The sequence below is a fragment of the Schistocerca nitens genome, chromosome 2 (genome assembly GCF_023898315.1).
Source record: "Schistocerca nitens isolate TAMUIC-IGC-003100 chromosome 2, iqSchNite1.1, whole genome shotgun sequence".
NCBI lineage: Eukaryota > Metazoa > Arthropoda > Insecta > Orthoptera > Acrididae > Schistocerca > Schistocerca nitens.
In genome coordinates this window covers 485,897,580-485,917,766 of record NC_064615.1, presented here as the reverse complement: position 1 = coordinate 485,917,766, position 20,187 = coordinate 485,897,580, and the positions used below count along the sequence as shown (strand labels likewise).

Here is a 20,187-nt window from a genome sequence, read left to right as displayed (position 1 = left end):
TAGATGTGTTTTGCTAGTTGGGCAACAAAATAGCTAAAGATGGCAGGAGGTGTCATCATTGAGTGGCCATAAGAGGATATAAGATGATTTAGACAAAATTTCTAGTTAGTGTCAGGAATGTAAGTTAATGCAGATGAGTAGGAAAAGCAGTACTGTAATGTTCAAATACAGCATTAGTTGTGTGCTGCTTGATGCAGTCATGTCGATTGAATATCTGTGGGTAACGTTGCAAAGTGATATGAAATGGAAAGAGTGCATAAGGATTGTAGTAGGGAAGACAAATGGTTTATTTGGAGAATACTCCTGAAATGATTCATCTGTAATGGAGACCATGTGTAGGACACAAGTGTGATGTTTCCTTGAATACTGCCAGAGTGTCTGGGATCTCCACCAGGTCAGATTGAAGGAATCTGAGTGCAGAATGATTCTACTGTTGCCAATATAGATTTCATGTAAAGACTATGAAGATAAGAGGATTTAGGGCTCATATGGAGGCATATAGACAGTTTTCCCCCTTGCTCTATTTGTCAGTGGCACAGGAAAGTAAATGCCTAATAATTAAACAATGCACCTTCTGCCATGGACCATACAGTAGCTTGTGGAGTAAATATGTAGCTGTAGATGTAGCAGTAAAGTTTAAATTGGCAATAACACAAAAAGTGTTTTTGAAAGAGGAAAATATTTCCAATACAAATTAAAGTGTTAAGAAGTCTTTTCAGAAAGTATTTATTTTGTTTGCAGCCTTATACAGAACTGAAACATGAACAGTAAACAGTACTGACAAGAAGAGAATAAAAGCTTTTGAAATATGGTATGCCACAGAACATACATAATACAAATAATTTGATTCAGGTACAGGAGACACATCAAACATGTAGTAAAATTTTACCATAAACATAGAACAACTCATATTAGTAACAGCTTCCTAATAATAATAGTAATACTACAGTTTTCTTCTAGCTTTCCTCCCACAGATTTTATGAATGTGTGGTATCTGTTCCTTTCAAAGAACACACACCTCATTCATGTAATTGATAAGCCTGACTGGGCAATGGATCCACTTTCTTCAGTGACAATGCATGAAAGACGTCCGAGCTCCTGTGGGAATCTCTGAATAGTGAACGTGAGTATAATGGACAGGGACTATGGATAGGTGGTGCTTGGTGGGAGTGTGGATCAACCATGAGGCATACTGAGATAGTCCATGCAGCTGTGAGAATGCTGTGTCTCCGATGGTGCAGTGGTTACTGTACGTGTGTGGTAACAAGGAGATCCCGAGTTCGAATCCCGGTCTGGTACACATTTTTGCTTGATGCCACTGATTCCGCTTAATGTCCCACTGCAACTGACAGCAGTGATTCCTCTTCCATCTACATATCTTATTTTTAGAATCTCTGGTTTCATATTAAATATGTTTTTGCCCATTAATTTACTGAATTGCAGTGCAGTGCAGTGCAGAAATGTATGGCACAACTTGACTAATAGAAGGGACTGGTTGATAGGGGACACATTCTGAAACATCAAGGAATAGTTAATTTGCTAATGGAGGGAAATTTTGGAGGTAAAAATTGTAGTGTGAGACCAAAATTTGACTACAGTACACAGATTCAGGAGGAAGTAGATTACAGTAGTTATGCTGAGATGAAAAATCTAGCAAAGGATAGGCTAATATTGAGAGTTGTAGGTAACCAGTCTTCAGTTGAACACCACTACCACAACCACAACAACAACATCAACATCAAATATCTAGAATATGGAGATGTAGTGAAACTGGGTGTCAAACAAATATAAACATAAAGAACACATTTCAGACTAATTTTTCCATCTTCTTTTTTTCTTTGTGAAAGACAGAGTTGCCAAATGTAGCCATGGGTTAACCTTTCTTTGTACTCTACTGTTTTCTCTCAGCATCTATTTTAAGAGGACATTGTATCTCTGTATCTCTTACACAGAGGAACAAGTAATACAGTTGCCTTAAATTCAAGTTACAAATCTCAATTACATGTTGTGAGAGGTGTTAGCTATTCTTTACTCTTCACACTTATCATATCTTCAGTGAATGTTGCATTTTTAACTAAAATCTATTGTGAGCTTTCAAATAGGTGCTGACATAAAGGAAATGCTGAACCAAACATATTCTGAAGTCATGAATGGAAGCTTGTTTGGTGAATGGAAACGAATCTCACACTGCAGTAAACCTGTGATAGCTGCTGTAAATGGATATGCAGTAAGTTTGAGTTGCTCTTACATAAGCATAAGTTTTATGTTCACAGCAACAGTGTCTTGAATTTTGCATTTACTACATTTTCATATTAACTGATGATATACTATAGTTGGAGTCACAAACGATGGCAGTTGAATTTAGGATCATTGGACGCATCTATGTCATGCATTCTCCAACAGCCAATGAGCATACAGTAGTGTTCTGAATGCTGTGCTGTGCTGTGAATGTTGTATGCATTGCAACTGTTTAACATGGTTGTGGTGAGTTATTTGAGTGAATTTGTATTCCATTTGTTGCAAGTTGTCATGGCTAATGGTGGCAATAAGAGACAAATTCTACACAAGCAAGTGAGAGACATAATTCACAGGTTACACACTTACATCAAGCACAAAGTACGCATATGTGGGTACTGCAACTGTCACTTGGAACCGGCTACAATGCATTCCCCGCCCTTGTCCCAGTCTGTGTGAACCGCCATCGTTCATGGCTCTGACTACAGTACACCAAATCATGCCTTTTTTTTTTTTTAAAAAAAAAAAAAAAAAAAAAAACAAGATATTTCTCTGACACAGTTTGATAAAAATCCTTTCTTTGTGAGTAGTTCATCAGTTTTTGTCATGCTGTTACCCTAAGTATAGCTTCAACACAAGTATCATCCGTTCTGTCCAGTAATTGTCATTTGTTCACAGTTCAAATTTTGCCCACCACTATCATTATTTTCTGGTTTTCCTTTGATCATTTTGAAGTAATAGATTGCCTTCACATATGTGTGGATATTACAAAATAACTCTTTTGAATTTCTGCTCAATAGGGGGCAGAATAGGGAGAGGGGTTGGGGATAGGGAGAGGAATGAATCTGTACTTCCTGATGGTTCACCAGGCTGACATCCTGTGTGCCACAACATAACAATAAAGTCTATGTACAGTTGGGTTTAGACGACTGAATCCTCAGTGTTGAACATATGTCAGTAATGAATTAGTTTTGGATCAACCATAGGTTAATAGTTTCATGAAATAATCATATGAATGAACAAAATCTATAAATAAAAATGAGGAAAGGCAACTACTGTACTACAAATAATTGATTATGGCACATAGACGCAAACAGCTCTAGAACTACTGCTCTTTTTTGACGTATGTGCACATTCCCACAGACAACAACAAAGGCATTAAAAATGCACCCACATGCAGCCAGGCCTCACGATAGGCGGGGAGAGCCAGGATTCTACTGCCAGGGTCAGAAATGCTGCAAAACCTACTCATCATGCAAGGGACCCATTTAACATATTTATTATATATTTTCTTTAAATTTTGAGTCCAACTCTGTAGCATAGAGGTAGTGTTTCAGCATACCACACAGTGGGCCCGGGTTTGATTTCTGGCAGGGGAATGGGTGTTGTGTGTCCTTCAACATCCTTTTCATCATCATTGACCTGCAAGTTGCCGAAATGGCATCCACTAAAAAGGACTTGCAATACGGCGGTCGAACTGCCCCCCCCCCCCCCCCCCCTCCCTGCATGGGGCCTCCTGGTCAACAATGCCATACGATCATTTCATTTTTTAAAAGTGTTGAATGTGAGGAAGTTGAGTTTAACTTATAAAAATTACAATTAATGGTGAGAAGAGTGCCGTCATCTATATTAGAACACAGTGAGACAGGCTGACATCAGGCACTTGATTATTGAACAGTGACTTCCTTCATTTGTGAGTCATTCTCCCTTTTGTATTATTAAGCTGGCTGCTATCATGTGTAACAAATGAAAGCAGATAATTGCCACTCGTTTGTGCCATATTGATGTCCTTTGTTGCCTTTTTCCACATATTGTAGTCACTTTGCCTACCTGTAAATTGTTTCTTCACTATCAATGAATCAAATTCCCTGCCAAAGTCTTGTTATGTAATCAACAATGTGTTGGATATTGCACTGTGAAATATTAACAACTTGATATAAAATTCAAAAGTTTTCTGAGAAAAGTTGAAAGAGATTTTACAAGAATATAGGTCTTGAGCAGCAAACTGGACATTTGACTGCCCTTAATGACACTTAAGATGGTATAATGGAGACTGGCATTAAATGCTGTGAAAAAGGATTCAAGCCAATGATACTTTATGTTGTTCTGGACCATAATAGAGAAAAGCTCCCACACTTCTCTAAGGCTGTGCAAGAATTGAATGAGAACTTCAGTTTGTTGTGACTGTATTCTATGAAAAACATTATCCGAAATGTGCCTGTTATGCAACACATTTTATACATTGAAGGAATACTTTGATAAAACAGAGGGTTTGGTAAAAAAAATGTTATACAAATAAATAATAATATTGATTACAAGAAATCCAGCATTCCACATAACACCTTCACATTATGTTTTTCCTTCTTTTTTCCTTTTCTAGAAACACTTACCCCCAAGCTATGGATAGCACAATACTAACACCTCTTCCTCTTTCTGAGCTCAACTTTTCAGAATAGCAAATGAGAAGTTGCAGTACAGAAAATGGCCCAGGAATCACCAGTGTGTTGTGTGTTTGTGTGTGTAGTGATTGAATTGTTATGGAACAATGTGTGTATAGTGTGTGCAGTGACTGATTGTGAGATATGAGTGAACAGTGTGGCATTACATTATTTAATAAATTATTTGTAAAGGAAGTACTGTATACTAGGAGTAAATCTCATCATTGCCTCCAACTAGAAGTCTGTAAATGTATGTGTGTATGAATTAGCTTATTTTAAATTGGTCTAAACTTGTATGTACTCTGACATGTCCTATATCCTTGTAAAAAGAGATCTACAAATGAATAAAGTTACTACTACTACTATAACAGTGGAGTGTTATACAATGTAATAGTCTAAATCAATCATTTGAAAACAATTCAGAGTACTAGATTCAGTGATTGTCTGACCGCTTGAGCTCCTAAATACAATTATTGGGCAAAAGCTATGCAACAGTTTCCCAAACGTCTATGTAGCTCTAAGCATATTTTTCACCTGTCTGAATCTAAAGCTGAACAACTATTTAGTACACTGAAAAGAATAAAAAAAATGTTCTGCAATCCAAATAACACGAAAAAGATTATCAGATTTTGGAGTAGTTGCAATGTAATTGGATTTAGTTCATCAATTAAAGTTGAATGACATAATTGATACATTTGCCAATAAAAAACTGAGGAAATTTGATTTATGAGCTTTGCTGCACATTGTGTATCTAGCTATGTTACATTTATTTATAGTACTCTACAGTAGTATGGCTTGTTCCATGAAATCGTACTGTGTAGTATAGGCTCTACAACCTGCATGCTTTTGTAATGTGTGAGTTCTCTGCTCTGCACATACTACTATACTTAAATGACATGCTACATAACAGGATAGAACTTCTTTTGTCACGATTATTGTTTCATAGCCCACTTACAAGCCTTTTAGAAAATTAGAAAAAACTAGACTTACCCCTGGGAACTAGACTTACCCCTGGGCTCTTTTTTTTCCCCGTAGGTCAGCCTGCAAACCATAGCAGGAAGAATGAAAAAGCAATAATAAGAATAGCGTTAAAAATAAGTGATTTTAGCAGTAATAGATGGCGAGGTAAATAAAATGGTTAATAAAGTGAAGTGTCTTTGAGGTTACAGGTGGATGAACTTAGTTGTGTGTGTGGGGGGGGGGGGGGGTGAGGGGGGGCAGGGGGGCACATATATATAAAAACAAAGATGAGGTGACTCACCGAACGAAGGCGCTGGCAGGTCGATAGACACACAAACAAACACAAACATACACACAAAATTCTAGCTTTCGCAACCAACGGTTGCCTCATCAGGAAAGAGGGAAGGAGAGGGAAAGATGAAAGGATGTGGGTTTTAAGGGAGAGGGTAAGGAGTCATTCCAATCCCGGGAGCGGAAAGATTTACCTTAAGGGGAAAAAAGGACAGGTATACACTCGCACACACACACATATCCATCCACACATACAGACACAAGCAGACATATTTGGTCTTTAAATATGTCTGCTTGTGTCTGTATGTGTGGATGGATATGTGTGTGTGTGTGCGAGTGTATACCTGTCCTTTTTTCCCCTTAAGGTAAGTCTTTCCGCTCCCGGGATTGGAATGACTCCTTACCCTCTCCCTTAAAACCCACATCCTTTCATCTTTCCCTCTCCTTCCCTCTTTCCTGATGAGGCAACCATTGGTTGCGAAAGCTAGAATTTTGTGTGTATGTTTGTGTTTGTTTGTGTGTCTATCGACCTGCCAGCGCCTTCGTTCGGTAAGTCACCTCATCTTTGTTTTTATATATAATTTTTCCCACGTGGAATGTTTCCCTCTATATATATATATATATATATATATATATATATATATATATATATATATATATATATATATATATATGTGTGTGTGTGTGTGTGTGTGTGTGTGTGTGTGTGAAAAGCGAGCGCGTGTACATGTGCGCATGTATATTTAGGAAAAGAGTGGTAGCTCAAATGCTAGTTAAGTCTAAATTGAAATTATAGTTATTTATGCACCACACATCAACCAGCTATGAAGGAGTGGTAGCCATTCCTGACTTTTGTCTATTGTTTACATCCTGGAGTTTCTCTTATTGCAGTATGTGCTGATAACATTTACAAATAAAGAATAGAGAATAAAATAAAGGGAGTCTAATGTGTTCTGCTTCATCCATTACACAATTAAAATTCAGTTTGGTTAATACAGTCTTCTTTGTCCAGCAGAGTAAGGCTTACAGTAACTGAGACATAAAAGATCAATGTCAAAATTTATGCAAAGTAGCAGATTTTCTGTTCATGGAATAAATAAAATATGCCAAGTTGATCTAAACATAAGTCAAGTGTAGTTACATTAGTGGATGTGTCTGTGTTAGGGCATATGAAGTGAAACAGTTTCAAAAGAGCACATTTATTTTCATGCTATGCAACCTATTTCTATATTTAATTTTACGCATGAGAAATGTTCATAAATCATTATGGAATTTTATAGTTAATTAAATGTACTTGTGCTATTTAACTGAATCTACTTTTCTAGTAAGTGTGGTTGTTCCCATAGGTTAGTTGAACTGGAAATGTGTGCAAAAGTTGTAGCTTGTGATTTCATTGGTGTGACTACAGTGGAGAAGAGAATGGGATACTCAGTGAGGCACTTCTATGCAATGTGTACTGTACTAGATTCAGAAACATTCAAAACAGGAGCAGAAGATTTATTCTCATCAGGCCGAGCTAGAACACAGAATCTGAATTACAGTAGTTAAAGGTACTGGGGGGAGGGGCAGAAAGAGGAAGAGAGGATCTGCCAGGAAAAGATAACATGCAAAGGACAATGGGTGAAAATTTTGCTAAAAAATTATAAACTTAGCTAATTAATAGATGTCACTTGTTACCAGACTCGCATAAGGAAAACCTTCATAAGGATGTACAGGAATGTAGGTTGCAGTAGAAGAACAGCAGCAACTTTGCAGGTAATTGGAAGAAAAACATAATTAGAAAAGAAAACTTCTGCTGAAACTTCCTGGCAAATTAAAACTGTGTGGTGGACCGAAACTAGAATTTGGGACCTTCCTTTTGTGGGCAAGTACTCGATGAAGCAGTAGAAAGGCAAGGTCTCAAATTCGAGTCTCGGTCTGGCACATAGTTTTAATCTGCCAGGAAGTTTCATATCAGCACACACTCTGCTGCAGAGTGAAAATTTCATTCTGAAAACTTCTGCTGATAGATGACACTAAATGGAAGTGTGTAGACCAGTAGGTTCAGAACAAGTTAGGTTCAGGATTCTAGGTAACAAGCTTTGTGAAACCAAGTACTAATCTTAGCTAGGTAACAGCAAACGTAGGACAAGTGTGTAAGGATTTTAGCAAAGATGATCACATTTTGATAGTTGAGGGATTGAAGGAAGGTTGGGCTTAATGTCCCATTGACATTGAGGTCATTATAGAGATGGAGAACAAGCTCGGATTGTGTCAAGGATAGGGAAGGAAATCAGATGTGCTCTTTTAAAGGAACCATCCCGGCATTTGCCTGGAGCAATTGAGGGAAATCACAGAAAACCTGAATCTGGATGGCCGGATATGGGTTTGAATTGTCATCCTCCCAAATGCGAGTCCAGTGTGCTAACCACTGCACCACCTCACGCGGTTTTGATAGTTGACGGAGCTGGAAACAACTTGGCAAAAAATATGTAAAGTACTGTATACTATTATGTGTGACAAGGACATATTAGAAGCAGCTACCAAACACAAGTTTGTTGTGGGGATCCTGAGGTGCCATGATCAGCCCTGAATTACTCTTGTAAAGTGAGTAAATTAAAAGCTAAGCAGAATCATTGGGATGGCTGAAAGAGCTGACACTTGTGCTGGTCAAGATTACTTGTACTACACCTGATTAGGTGGCATAAAGACAAGGTGACAGATATTACCTGAAAGCCTATGGGGGACCACCAGCACACAAAGGAAAATCACTGTGATTATTGGAAACAAGTTCAATTCAGACAAAATATTGTAGGAAATTAAACTGGTAAAGACTCTCATTCATTATATGAGACTAGAGAAAAGGAGGAAATAAACTTGCTTTGTCAGCACATTAGAGATAGAGAGAGGTTAATGGAGAGGGAGGGTAAGGAAGTAAATCAATTGGTTTCTTTGGAAGACCTGAGTAGTTTGAAAGAAACTGATGACTTTTTTCTGTCAAAGTATGATATAAACTCAAGGATAGAGAACATTAAAGTAATAGTGCTCTAAATTAGCTGTATATTCATTTAAATCTGGCAGATATAAAAATGAATATAAATTTGCAAAGAAGTAAGTGATTAGGCCTACAGATCAGGATACAGAAGTGTGAACTTGGAAGTTGATATTGGACAATGTAATATTTGTTGTTGTCACTGTACACAGGTCCCACTGGGTAAATGGGTAATTATAAGAAAAAATTTTGAAGACTTATTGTGCTGTCTGTCAAACAAAAAGATGGATTATTGAGTTGTGATAATTTTATGTAAATTTCTTAAAGCAGTCTGAGAGGAAAAGTAATTTAGGAATGCGGTTAGCCACTTATAGTTCAATATCGAACATAAATTTCCCCACTCATGCTTCTCAGATTGTGGTATCTCGATAAACAACATATTCTTAAACCAAGCAGAAGTTAAACAAATATATGCATATGATGTAATAAATGCAATGTCAAATCCTGATTCACAGTTAGTCACATTATGTAACTTGTGAATGTAATTCTGATTGGTTCCGTAAATTACCTATTCTAAAGCTATTTACTTGTAACATCGGACAAGTCATTTTGCTTACAAGGTTTTCAATGTGGTTACGGCCATACAATGAAACTTAACAGGCTTTGTATGCAGAATGGCAACTGGCACTAGATGCATGGTACATTCCATTTTGAAAATCATTAGGGAATTCAATATTCTGAGATCCACAGTGTTTAGAGTGTGCTGAAAATACCACATTTCAGGCATTATCTCTCACCATGGACAATGCAATGGCCAATGGCTTTCACTTAATGACTGACAATGATGACATTTGTGTAGACTTGTCAGTGCTAACAGAAAAGCAACACTGCATGAAATAACCACAGAAATCGGTGTGGGACATGCAATGAACATGTCGATTAGGACAGGGTGGTGAAATGTGGCATTAATGCACTATGGCAGCAGAAGATAGATGGGAGTGCCTTTGCCAACATCATAACATTGCCTGCAGTGCATCTCCTGGGCTTGTGACCACATCGATAGGACCCTAGAACTAGAAAATTGTAGCCTGGTCACATGAGTCTTAATTTCAGTCAGCATGAGCTGACAGTAGAGTTCAAGCGTGGTGCAGACTCCATGAAGCTGTGGACCCATATTGTTGACAAGGCACTGTGCAATCTGGTTGTGGCTCCATAATGGTGTGGGCTCCGTTTACATGAAGTGGACTGGATCTGTTCAGCTACTTGGAGACCATTTGCAGCCAATCAATCACACAGTTTTTATGGATGACAATGTGCCATGTCACCAGGCCATAGTTATTTATGATCGGTTTGAAGAATATTCTGGACAGTTAAAGTGAATCACCCAACATGAATCTCATCAAACATTTATGTGACATAATCGAGAGGTCAGTTCATGCACAAAATCCTGCACTGGCAACACTCACAATTGTGCATGGCTTTAGAAGTAGTTTGTTGTTGTGGTCTTCAGTCCTGAGACTGGTTTGATGCAGCTCTCCATGCTACTCTATCCTGTGCAAGCTTCTTCATCTCCCAGTACCTACTGCAACCTACATCCTTCTGAATCTGCTTAGTGTATTGATCTCTTGGTCTCCCTCTACGATTTTTACCCTCCACGCTGCCCTCCAATGCTAAATTTGTGATCCCTTGATGCCTCAAAACATGTCCTACCAACCGATCTCTTCTTCTAGTCAAGTTGTGCCACAAACTTCTCTTCTCCCCAATCCTATTCAATACCTCCTCATTAGTTACGTGATCTACCCACCTTATCTTCAGCATTCTTCTGTAGCACCACATTTCGAAAGCTTCTATTCTCTTCTTGTCCAAACTGGTTATCGTCCATGTTTCACTTCCATACATGGCTACACTCCATACAAATACTTTCAGAAACGACTTCCTGACACTTAAATCTATACTCGATGTTAACAAATTTCTCTTCTTCAGAAACGATTTCCTTGCCATTGCCAGTCTACATTTTATATCCTCTCTACTTCAACCATCATCAGTTATTTTACTCCCTAAATAGCAAAACTCCTTTACTACTTTAAGTGTCTCATTTCCTAATCTAATCCCCTCAGCATCACCCGATTTAATTTGACTACATTCCATTATCCTCGTTTTGCTTTTGTTGATGTTCATCTTATATCCTCCTTTCAAGACACTGTCCATTCCGTTCAACTGCTCTTCCAAGTCCTTTGCTGTCTCTGACAGAATTACAATGTCATCGGCGAACCTCGAAGTTTTTACTTCTACTCCATGAATTTTAATACCTACTCCAAATTTTTCTTTTGTTTCCTTTACTGCTTGCTCAATATACAGATTGAATAACATCGGGGAGAGGCTACAACCCTGTCTCACTCCTTTCCCAACCACTGCTTCCCTTTCATGCCCCTCAACTCTTATAACTGCCATCTGGTTTCTGTACAAATTGTAAATAGCCTTTCGCTCCCTGTATTTTACCCCTGCCACCTTCAGAATTTGAAAGAGAGTATTCCAGTTAACGTTGTCAAAAGCTTTCTCTAAGTCTACAAATGCTAGAAATGTAGGTTTGCCTTTTCTTAATCTTTCTTCTAAGATAAGTCGTAAGGTTAGTATTGCCTCACGTGTTCCAACATTTCTACGGAATCCAAACTGATCTTCCCCGAGGTCCGCTTCTACCAGTTTTTCCATTCGTCTGTAAAGAATTCGCGTTAGTATATTGCAGCTGTGACTTATTAAACTGATAGTTCGGTAATTTTCACATCTGTCAACACCTGCTTTCTTTGGTATTGGAATTATTATATTCTTCTTGAAGTCTGTGGGTATTTCGCCTGTCTCATACATCTTGCTCACCAGATGATAGAGTTTTGTCATGACTGGCTCTCCCAAGGCCATCAGTAGTTCTAATGGAATGTTGTCTACTCCTGGGGCCTTGTTTCGACTCAGGTCTTTCAGTGCTCTGTCAAACTCTTCACGCAGAATCTTATCCCACAAGCCTCTACATCCTTACATTTGTCCTCTAGCCATCCCTGCTTAGCCATTTTGCACTTTCTGTCGATCTCATTTTTGAGACGTTTGTATTCCCTTTTGCCTGCTTCATTTACTGCATTTTTATATTTTCTCCTTTCATCAATTAAATTCAATATTTCTTCTGTTACCCAAGGATTTCTATTAGCCCTCGTCTTTTTACCTACTTGATCCTCTGCTGCCTTCACTACTTCATCCCTCAGAGCTACCCATTCTTCTTCTACTGTATTTCTTTCCCCCATTCCTGTCAATTGTTCCCTTATGCTCTCCCTGAAACTCTCTACAACCTCTGGTTCTTTCAGTTTATCCAGGTACCATCTCCTTAAATTCCCGCCTTTTTGCAGTTTCTTCAGTTTCAATCTTCAGTTCATAACCAATAGATTGTGGTCAGAATCCACATCTGCCCCTGGAAATGTCTTGCAATTTAGAACCTGGTTCCTAAATCTCTGTCTTACCATTATATAATCTATCTGATACCTATTAGTATCTCCAGGATTCTTCCAGGTATACAACCTTCTTTTATGATTCTTGAACCAAGTGTTTAGCCATGATTAAGTTATGCTCTGTGCAAAATTCTACAAGGCGGCTTCCTCTTTCATTTCTTCCCCCCAATCCATATTCACCTACTATGTTTCCTTCTCTCCCTTTTCCTACTGACGAATTCCAGTCACCCATGACTATTAAATTTTCGTCTCCCTTCACTACCTGAATAATTTCTTTTATCTCGTCATACATTTCATCAATTTCTTCATCATCTGCAGAGCTAGTTGGCATATAAACTTGTACTACTGTAGTAGGCATGGGCTTTGTGTCTATCTTGGCCACAATAATGCGTTCACTATGCTGTTTGTAGTAGCTAACCCGCACTCCTATTTTTTTATTCATTATTAAACCTACTCCTGCATTACCCCTATTTGATTTTGTATTTATAACCCTGAAATCACCTGACCAAAAGTCTTGTTCCTCCTGCCACCGCACTTCACTAATTCCCACTATATCTAACTTTAACCTATCCATTTTCCTTTTTAAATTTTCTAACCTACCTGCCCGATTAAGGGATCTGACATTCCACGCTCCGATCCGTAGAATGCCAGTTTTCTTTCTCCTGATAACGACGTCCTCTTGAGTAGTCCCCGCCCGGAGATCCGAATGGGGGACTATTTTACCTCCGGAATATTTTACCCAAGAGGACGCCATCATCATTTAATCATACAGTAAAGCTGCATGTCCTCGGGAAAAATTACGGCTGTAGTTTCCCCTTGCTTTCAGCCGTTCGCAGTACCAGCACAGCAAGGCCGTTTTGGTTAATGTTACAAGGCCAGATCAGACAATCATCCAGACTGTTGCCCCTGCAACTACTGAAAAGGCTGCTGCTCCTCTTCAGGAACCACATGTTTGTCTGGCCTCTCAACAGATACCCCTCCGTTGTGGTTGCACCTACGGTACGGCCATCTGTATCGCTGAGGCACGCAAGCCTCCCCACCAACGGCAAGGTCCATGGTTCATGGGGGAAGTTAGAAGTAGTATGGCTCAATATTTTTGCAGGAGACTTCCAGTGACTTGTTGTGTCCACACCAGATTTAGTTGCTGCACTACACATGTGAAGGGAGGTCCAACATGATACTGCGAGGTATCCCATGACTTTTGTCACCTCTGTGTATTTTAGCTTGCATAGTATATACACAGTGTTCAAGTATTTACACTACCTAATGACGTACAGTACCAGAGTTTAAAAAAAAGTACCATTTTTTGACATAATATTATCTTATACTGTGGTTGAGTGGTTGTAATCTTAAATTATCTTCTAATACTAATTTCTAATGCTAGTCTCTCTTAATTTAGTACATAAAATTTATAACTCAGAAGGTGAACTTTTGCTCACTGTCTGCTCATGTACTCAGCCACACTAGAGAATTCTTCTCCTAGTTCAAATCTTTTTAGCGTTGCAGGGAAAATCTTCTCAGTTTGAGGGTTTGTGATTCTCTTAACTTAATCATTATTTTCTTGACTTAACTGCTTATTCAGTCCAGAAATGCTCAAAGAAAGCAATGAGGGTGATTATTTACAACGTCAAGTTTAACACATATATTTCAGAATGACACAACACATACAAGTCACAGAGTAAGTTGACAAGCAAGACATGTGTACACATTAGCATTCGAATAAGCACTGAGTCCCAGTCTAGTGGCTGCTGCTCGGCTGGCAGCTTAGGTGGCGCAGCTGCTGCATGCCTGGCAGACAGCGCCGCACGTAGAGGACGCGCGTAATTGCGCAGCGGCGCTTTGAATGATCGGCGAGTCACAACACTTTTCCCCCCTTTGAAATTGTTGCACTGGTCTTGATGGAGGTGTCCTGGAGATGGCTAACGTCCATAGGCATTGTTTGACTCACCGTAAAGTCTCGAGGAGGAAGCTTCCCGTACGGACAGAAGTGTCCCCGATGATAACGGGTCGAGATGACAGGAGACGTGGGGGTCGAATCTGCTGGGGCCCCATGCACCAATCTGCCCATTGCGGCAAGTCCAGTTGATATGACAGGAGACATGGGCGATGTGTTGACGTCCATTGGAGGAGGAGGCGAGTAGATTTGCTCTGACAGAGGATGGTCATCCGGTTCCTGCATGGGTACGTCTCCTGGTCGATAAGTAGCAAGGAACGGAGCCTGTTTCAGCATAGTCTTCAATTTCTGGAAAGCCGCATCGCATGACGTGGGCCAGTGAAAAGGCACGTTTTTATGCAACAGGCGATGCAACGGCTGAGCCACCGAAAACTTGTGATAGTATGCTATTTTCCCCAAGAAGGTCTGCAGTTCCTTAACAGATGTAGGGCGAGGAAGGGCATAGATCACAGCGACAGTTTGCTGAAGCGGATGAATACCATCCCGAGAGAGTTGAAACCCCAAGTAGTGATAGATACCTGAAAAAATTGTGATTTCTGAAGATTACACTTAAGACCGGCAGTCTGTAAGACACAAAAAAGTGTGCGGAGATTTTGAAGATGTTCTTCAGTGGTGGAGCCAGTGACAACAATGTCGTCCATGTAATTGATACGCCCAGGGACAGGGAACAATAATTGTTCCAAGAATCGCTGAAAGAGAGCAGGGGCGCTAGCAACCCCAAACGGCAAGCGTGGGTATTGATAGAGGCCGAAAGGCATGTTAAGGACCAGAAACTGCCGGGAAGCAGCGTCGAGAGGAAGTTGATGATAAGCTTCTGACAGGTCAATTTTAGAAAAATACTGGCCTCCAGCAAGTTTAGTGAACAGTTATTCAGGACGGGGCATAGGGTAAGTATCGATGAGGCATTGAGCATTTACAGTGGCTTTGAAGTCGCCACAGAGACGAATATCACCATTTGGCTTATCAACGACAACAACAGGAGAGGACCACTCACTGGAAGTGACAGGAAGCAAGACCCCTGAAGTAGTGAGACGATCCAACTCCCATTTAACCCGATCACGAAGGGCCACAGGAATGGGCCGAGCCCGAAAAAACTTTGGCCGAGCAGTGGGTTTGAGCGTGATATGAGCTTCAAAGTCGTTTTCATGGCCTAACCCAGGAGAAAAAAGGGACGAAAATGTCGACAAGGAATCCAGTTGAGCATAAGGAATAGCATCAGAGACAATATTGACAGAGTCATTTATGGAGAACCCAAAAACACGAAAGGCATCGAAACCAAAAAGATTTTCTGCGTTGCTCTGGTCGGCCACAAATATGGGAACAGTGCGAACGATGGATTTGTAAGATACCTCAGCATGAAACTGTCCCAAGAGAGAAATCTTCTGTTTATTGTACGTCCGTAATTGCCGAGTGACAGGTGACAGGAGTGGAGAACCCAACTGAAGATATGTCTGAGAATTAATTATAGTGGCAGCAGAACTGGTATCCACCTGCATGCGAACATCTCGACCAAGAATTTGGACTTTGAGGAATAACATCCCTGAAAGGGAAGAAGTGCAATTGACAGACAACACAGAATCAGAATCAGCGTCATGTTCATGAACATCATGTATGCGGCCGGATTTGCAAACGGAAGACACATGACCTTTCTTTTTGCAATTGTGACACACAGCCCAACGTTGGGGACAATCCTCACATGAATGTTTCGTAAAACACCGCGGGCATGAAGGAAGTTGCCGGGGGTTTTGCTGCAGTTTCTTAGCGGGTTGTTTACGGTTAGGCCAAGGCTGCGCATGGGAGCGCACTGCGGCCACGTCGGCCAGCGGGGGCGTGCCGCACGCGTCGTCAACAGCACACAGAGGTTGTATTTCCCCGACATCACCCCATGCCTCTATTTGCGCCCCAGCGGCGCGAGAAATTTCAAAAGAGTGCACAATGGAGAGAACTTCATCTAGAGTCGGATTTGCCAACTGAAGGGCACGTTGCCGGACTTCTTTGTCAGGCGCCGACCGGATAACAGCATCCCGTACCATGGAATTGGCATAGGATTCTTTGTGAACATCAGTAACAAATTGACACTTTCGACTGAGGCCATGAAGTTCAGCAGCCCAAGCGCGATAGGATTGATGTGGCTGTTTTTGAGAATGATAAAAGGCAACACGAGAGGCTACCACATGCATTTGCTTTTGAAAATAGACAGACAGAAGTGAGCACATTTCAGCAAAGGACAAAGACGCAGGATCCTTCAAAGGAGCCAACTGCGACAACAACCGATACATTTGAGGAGAAATCCAGGAAGGAACAGAGACTTACGTGGTTGTTCGTCCGTGACGTGAAATGCCAAGAAGTGCTGACGAAGACGTTTTTTATAATCAGACCAGTCTTCCGCCATCTCGTCGTAAGGAGGAAAAGGAGGTACAGCGAATGACGAGAAATGCCCCGCATTTGACGCCGTGCCGAAATCGCGAATCGCCGCTGTTAGAAGCGTTTGCTGTTCAAGGAGATTTTGCAATAGTTGCTCGACAGTAGCCATGGAAACCTGTGGGTCAACGGTGAAAAGGAAAAAATCCCATCCTCATCGCCAATTATTATAACGTCAAGTTTAACACACATATTTCAGAACGACACAACACATATAAGTCAAAGAGTAAGTTGACAAGCAAGACATGTGTACACGTTAGCATTCAAATGAGCACTGAGTCCCAGTCTAGCGGTCGCTGCTCGGCTGGCCGCTTAGGTGGCGCAGCTGCTGCATGGCTGGCAGACAGCGCCGCACGTAGAGGACGCGCGTAATTGCGCGGCGGCGCTTTGAATGATCGGCGAGTCACAACAGATTACTGACAAAATAACAAAAAATTTTACGGAAAGATTACGAAACATTGGCTGAGGTGAAGTTTCATTAGCTGAACGCTGGCACTAAATTAATTGTTTTTCTTTTTTTTTATCAGTTTTTAAAAGCACTTTCAAAATAAACAAATGTAATACTAGGAGGTCTTAAAAGAAATATCAGAGTGTCTTTATAATGTAATCTGGAGATCTACACAATATCCAGGACAAGAAATATTTTAACATTATAAAATATACTGTGACATATAAAAAAAATTGCAAAACAATCATGCGTGCAAATTTTGTCAAAAATTGGGAGGTCAAACTGTAAAATTTAACCAGTTTGAAATAATATTAAAAAAGGGAGAGAGAGAAAGAGAAAGTAGCCCATGAAGGCACCACGATCTCTATTAAGAAGAAGGACAGAATTATAGTAGATTGTTCATGTATTTTTAATGATTTCCTTTAGAAAATAGTCGAGAAAATCAGTTGAAGATGTTCAGATGTGAAAGGAAAACACTACGCAGAAAAAAATGCAGAACAGATTTAGTGAAACTATAATTTTTTAGTCATTTTTATCTGGAACAAGTAAAATTTTTTATGACCTTCAAAAATAAAAGCGCAAGTGAACTTGATGATATCTTTAAAAAGGCACTAAAATTAGTGTTAATGTTCTTAGTTTAATACATTGTTAATTCAGGGTATTTTCTTAGACAAATTGAAATAAGCCATTATTAGGCTTCTCTTCACAGATATCAAAACTACTGGCCAATTTCATTCCTTCCATCTTTTTTGAAAATGTTTGAGAAAGTAATGTACGTGAGGGTTGTAACCAACCTGTGTAAATGGATACTTAGTCATTCGTATAGGCATTCCAATCAATCAAGGGTTGTCCTACTGGGGCAGCTGTTTAAGTATTCACTGGGCACCTAATAATTTGTTTAAATTGTAACACCTGCTGAAATCTTCTGCAACTAATTGAAGGTATCTGATTCTGTCAATCATAATATCTTATTAGAGAAGTTGAGTTGTTATGGTATGTATGGTTCAGGACATGCCTTATTTACTTTCTATGTAAAAAACAGGATACAGAAAGTTACATAAGGATATTCACACAATACAATGAGAGATATCATGACATCTGCAGGAAGAGAAAACATAATGTGCATTTTGCAAGGTTTGATTAATGACCTGTTATTGTTCTTGCTCTTTGTTAATGCGTTACAAATTTATTTCACTCTGCATCAGAATTAATCCTTTGTTCAGATGATATAAGCCTTATTGTCAGTAAGTTAACTTATTTAGCATTTCTCATTCACTGATGTCCCATGGGATATGTTCATGGAATAACTCTTCACATTGACAAAGTATTCATAGCATAAAGGAAAGTAATTACAATGATGTGCAGTGTTTACACATTCCAGGCATCTGTTTACACAATTTGAAATATATACTACAGCCTCATAATATATTTGTTGATTGATGACATTCTTTGTCAGCAAACTATTGCAGTCTGAGAGTATTTGTAAATATTGTAATAGTACAAAAACTGACCTGCACTTCTCTCCAATGAATTTAATTTTAGCACAGAAGAGAGTGAAATAAACAGATGTAAAATCCTTTGATGATTTGTGTATGGGAATAAAATGTCTGACAGACAGAAAAAGTGCTTTCAAATGTATATTGAAGTTGTTTTTTGTTAAAAACACCCACTACATGATGGAAGAATTCTTGAATAGAAATAAGTAGTCAATTACTAACCTATAAACGGCCAGTAGGTAGACATATAAATATGTTTTAGCTGTAAATTCTCATTCAAATGATTTTCCACATTATAACATTTGTTGTGAATATGAACTAGCTTACTACCTACCTGTTCACAACAATGGAAAGTCCAGAAATGAATAACAAGAGAGACTGCCTCAGTGGCTAGTGATCATAGTCATGAGTGTGTGAGTTCTATTTTTGTGAAATTTTAAGTGTGTGTGTGTGTGTGTGTGTGTGTGTGTGTGTGTGTGTGTGTGTGTTTTTTCTACTTCCAAAGTTCTTTGGCAAAAAATTTTAATGTGAAGCAATCCTTTTGTTGTGCTCATCAGCAACTTAACATTAATTACCCACTTACTAATATAAATTTATATATGTTCATGCTTATTTCCTATGCACATTCCATAATTTGTGTCATACCATGTAATTGAGTGGCAAAAAATGGCATACTTATATTTAGATTGGAAGGTGATTTAAATATTTATTTGGTAAGTAAAATAGAAGATATGTACATAGAAAAATATAAACAGGCTGAAGTGATGATGTTGCAGCTAGGTGGAGGATGTGAAATGGCAATGATGTGTGATATTATTTATGCTGGAGACAAAGCACGTTTTGGGCAACCAGAAATTATAATTGGAACAATACCAGGAGCTGGTGGTACTCAGAGATTGACAAGAGCTGTTGGAAAATCAAAGGCAATGGAAATGTGTTTAACTGGCAATCAAGTTACTGCAGAGGAAGCCGAAAGAATGGGTAAAAATTGCATTCTACAACTTATTATTTGTAGCTTACAGAGACAAGAGTTGTTTAATGGAGGAAAGGAGCTCCTTTGAATGTGTTTTTTAGTTCTTTTATATGGTCAGTTTGGTTGCATGTAGATGTCAGGAAAGGTAGTATTCAACAGTAGCAATGTAACAGGCTGTTGCAACACTTAGTTATAGCATTGACAGTGAGAGGCAAGAAGTTACTCTGGGTGCTGATCAACAGAGGGTGAAGATCTTTTTGTAGAAACACTGCAACCAGTATCCTCTTGAAGTCATACTCAACACCTCCTTCACACAAAAACATCTCCTCCAAATGTGAAATCTACAAACAAAATCCACAGAACTACCATCAGTAGATTCATGGAACCCTCTTAGCAAACCTTTTTTTGAGTCACCTGCAGAAATTCTTTCTGTTCACTCAACACTTTAAGCCCTTTGTATGGTTCAGATTCAGTGATGATAATTTTGTGATATGAGCCAATGGATAGGACAC

The 20,187-nt window shown here is 39.3% G+C and overlaps 1 protein-coding gene across 2 annotated transcripts in view; it reads left to right on the top strand.

Annotated features, from left to right (window-relative positions):
- LOC126234456 (enoyl-CoA hydratase, mitochondrial-like) overlaps nucleotides 1-20,187 on the top strand; it is a 91,303-nt gene that overhangs the window by 24,313 nt on the left and 46,803 nt on the right. For both annotated transcript variants that reach the window (XM_049943149.1, XM_049943150.1), the window contains exons 3-4: nucleotides 2,103-2,227; nucleotides 19,479-19,683. In XM_049943149.1, coding sequence (XP_049799106.1) covers nucleotides 2,103-2,227; nucleotides 19,479-19,683 — 330 coding nt within the window. The remainder of the gene's footprint in view (nucleotides 1-2,102; nucleotides 2,228-19,478; nucleotides 19,684-20,187) is intronic.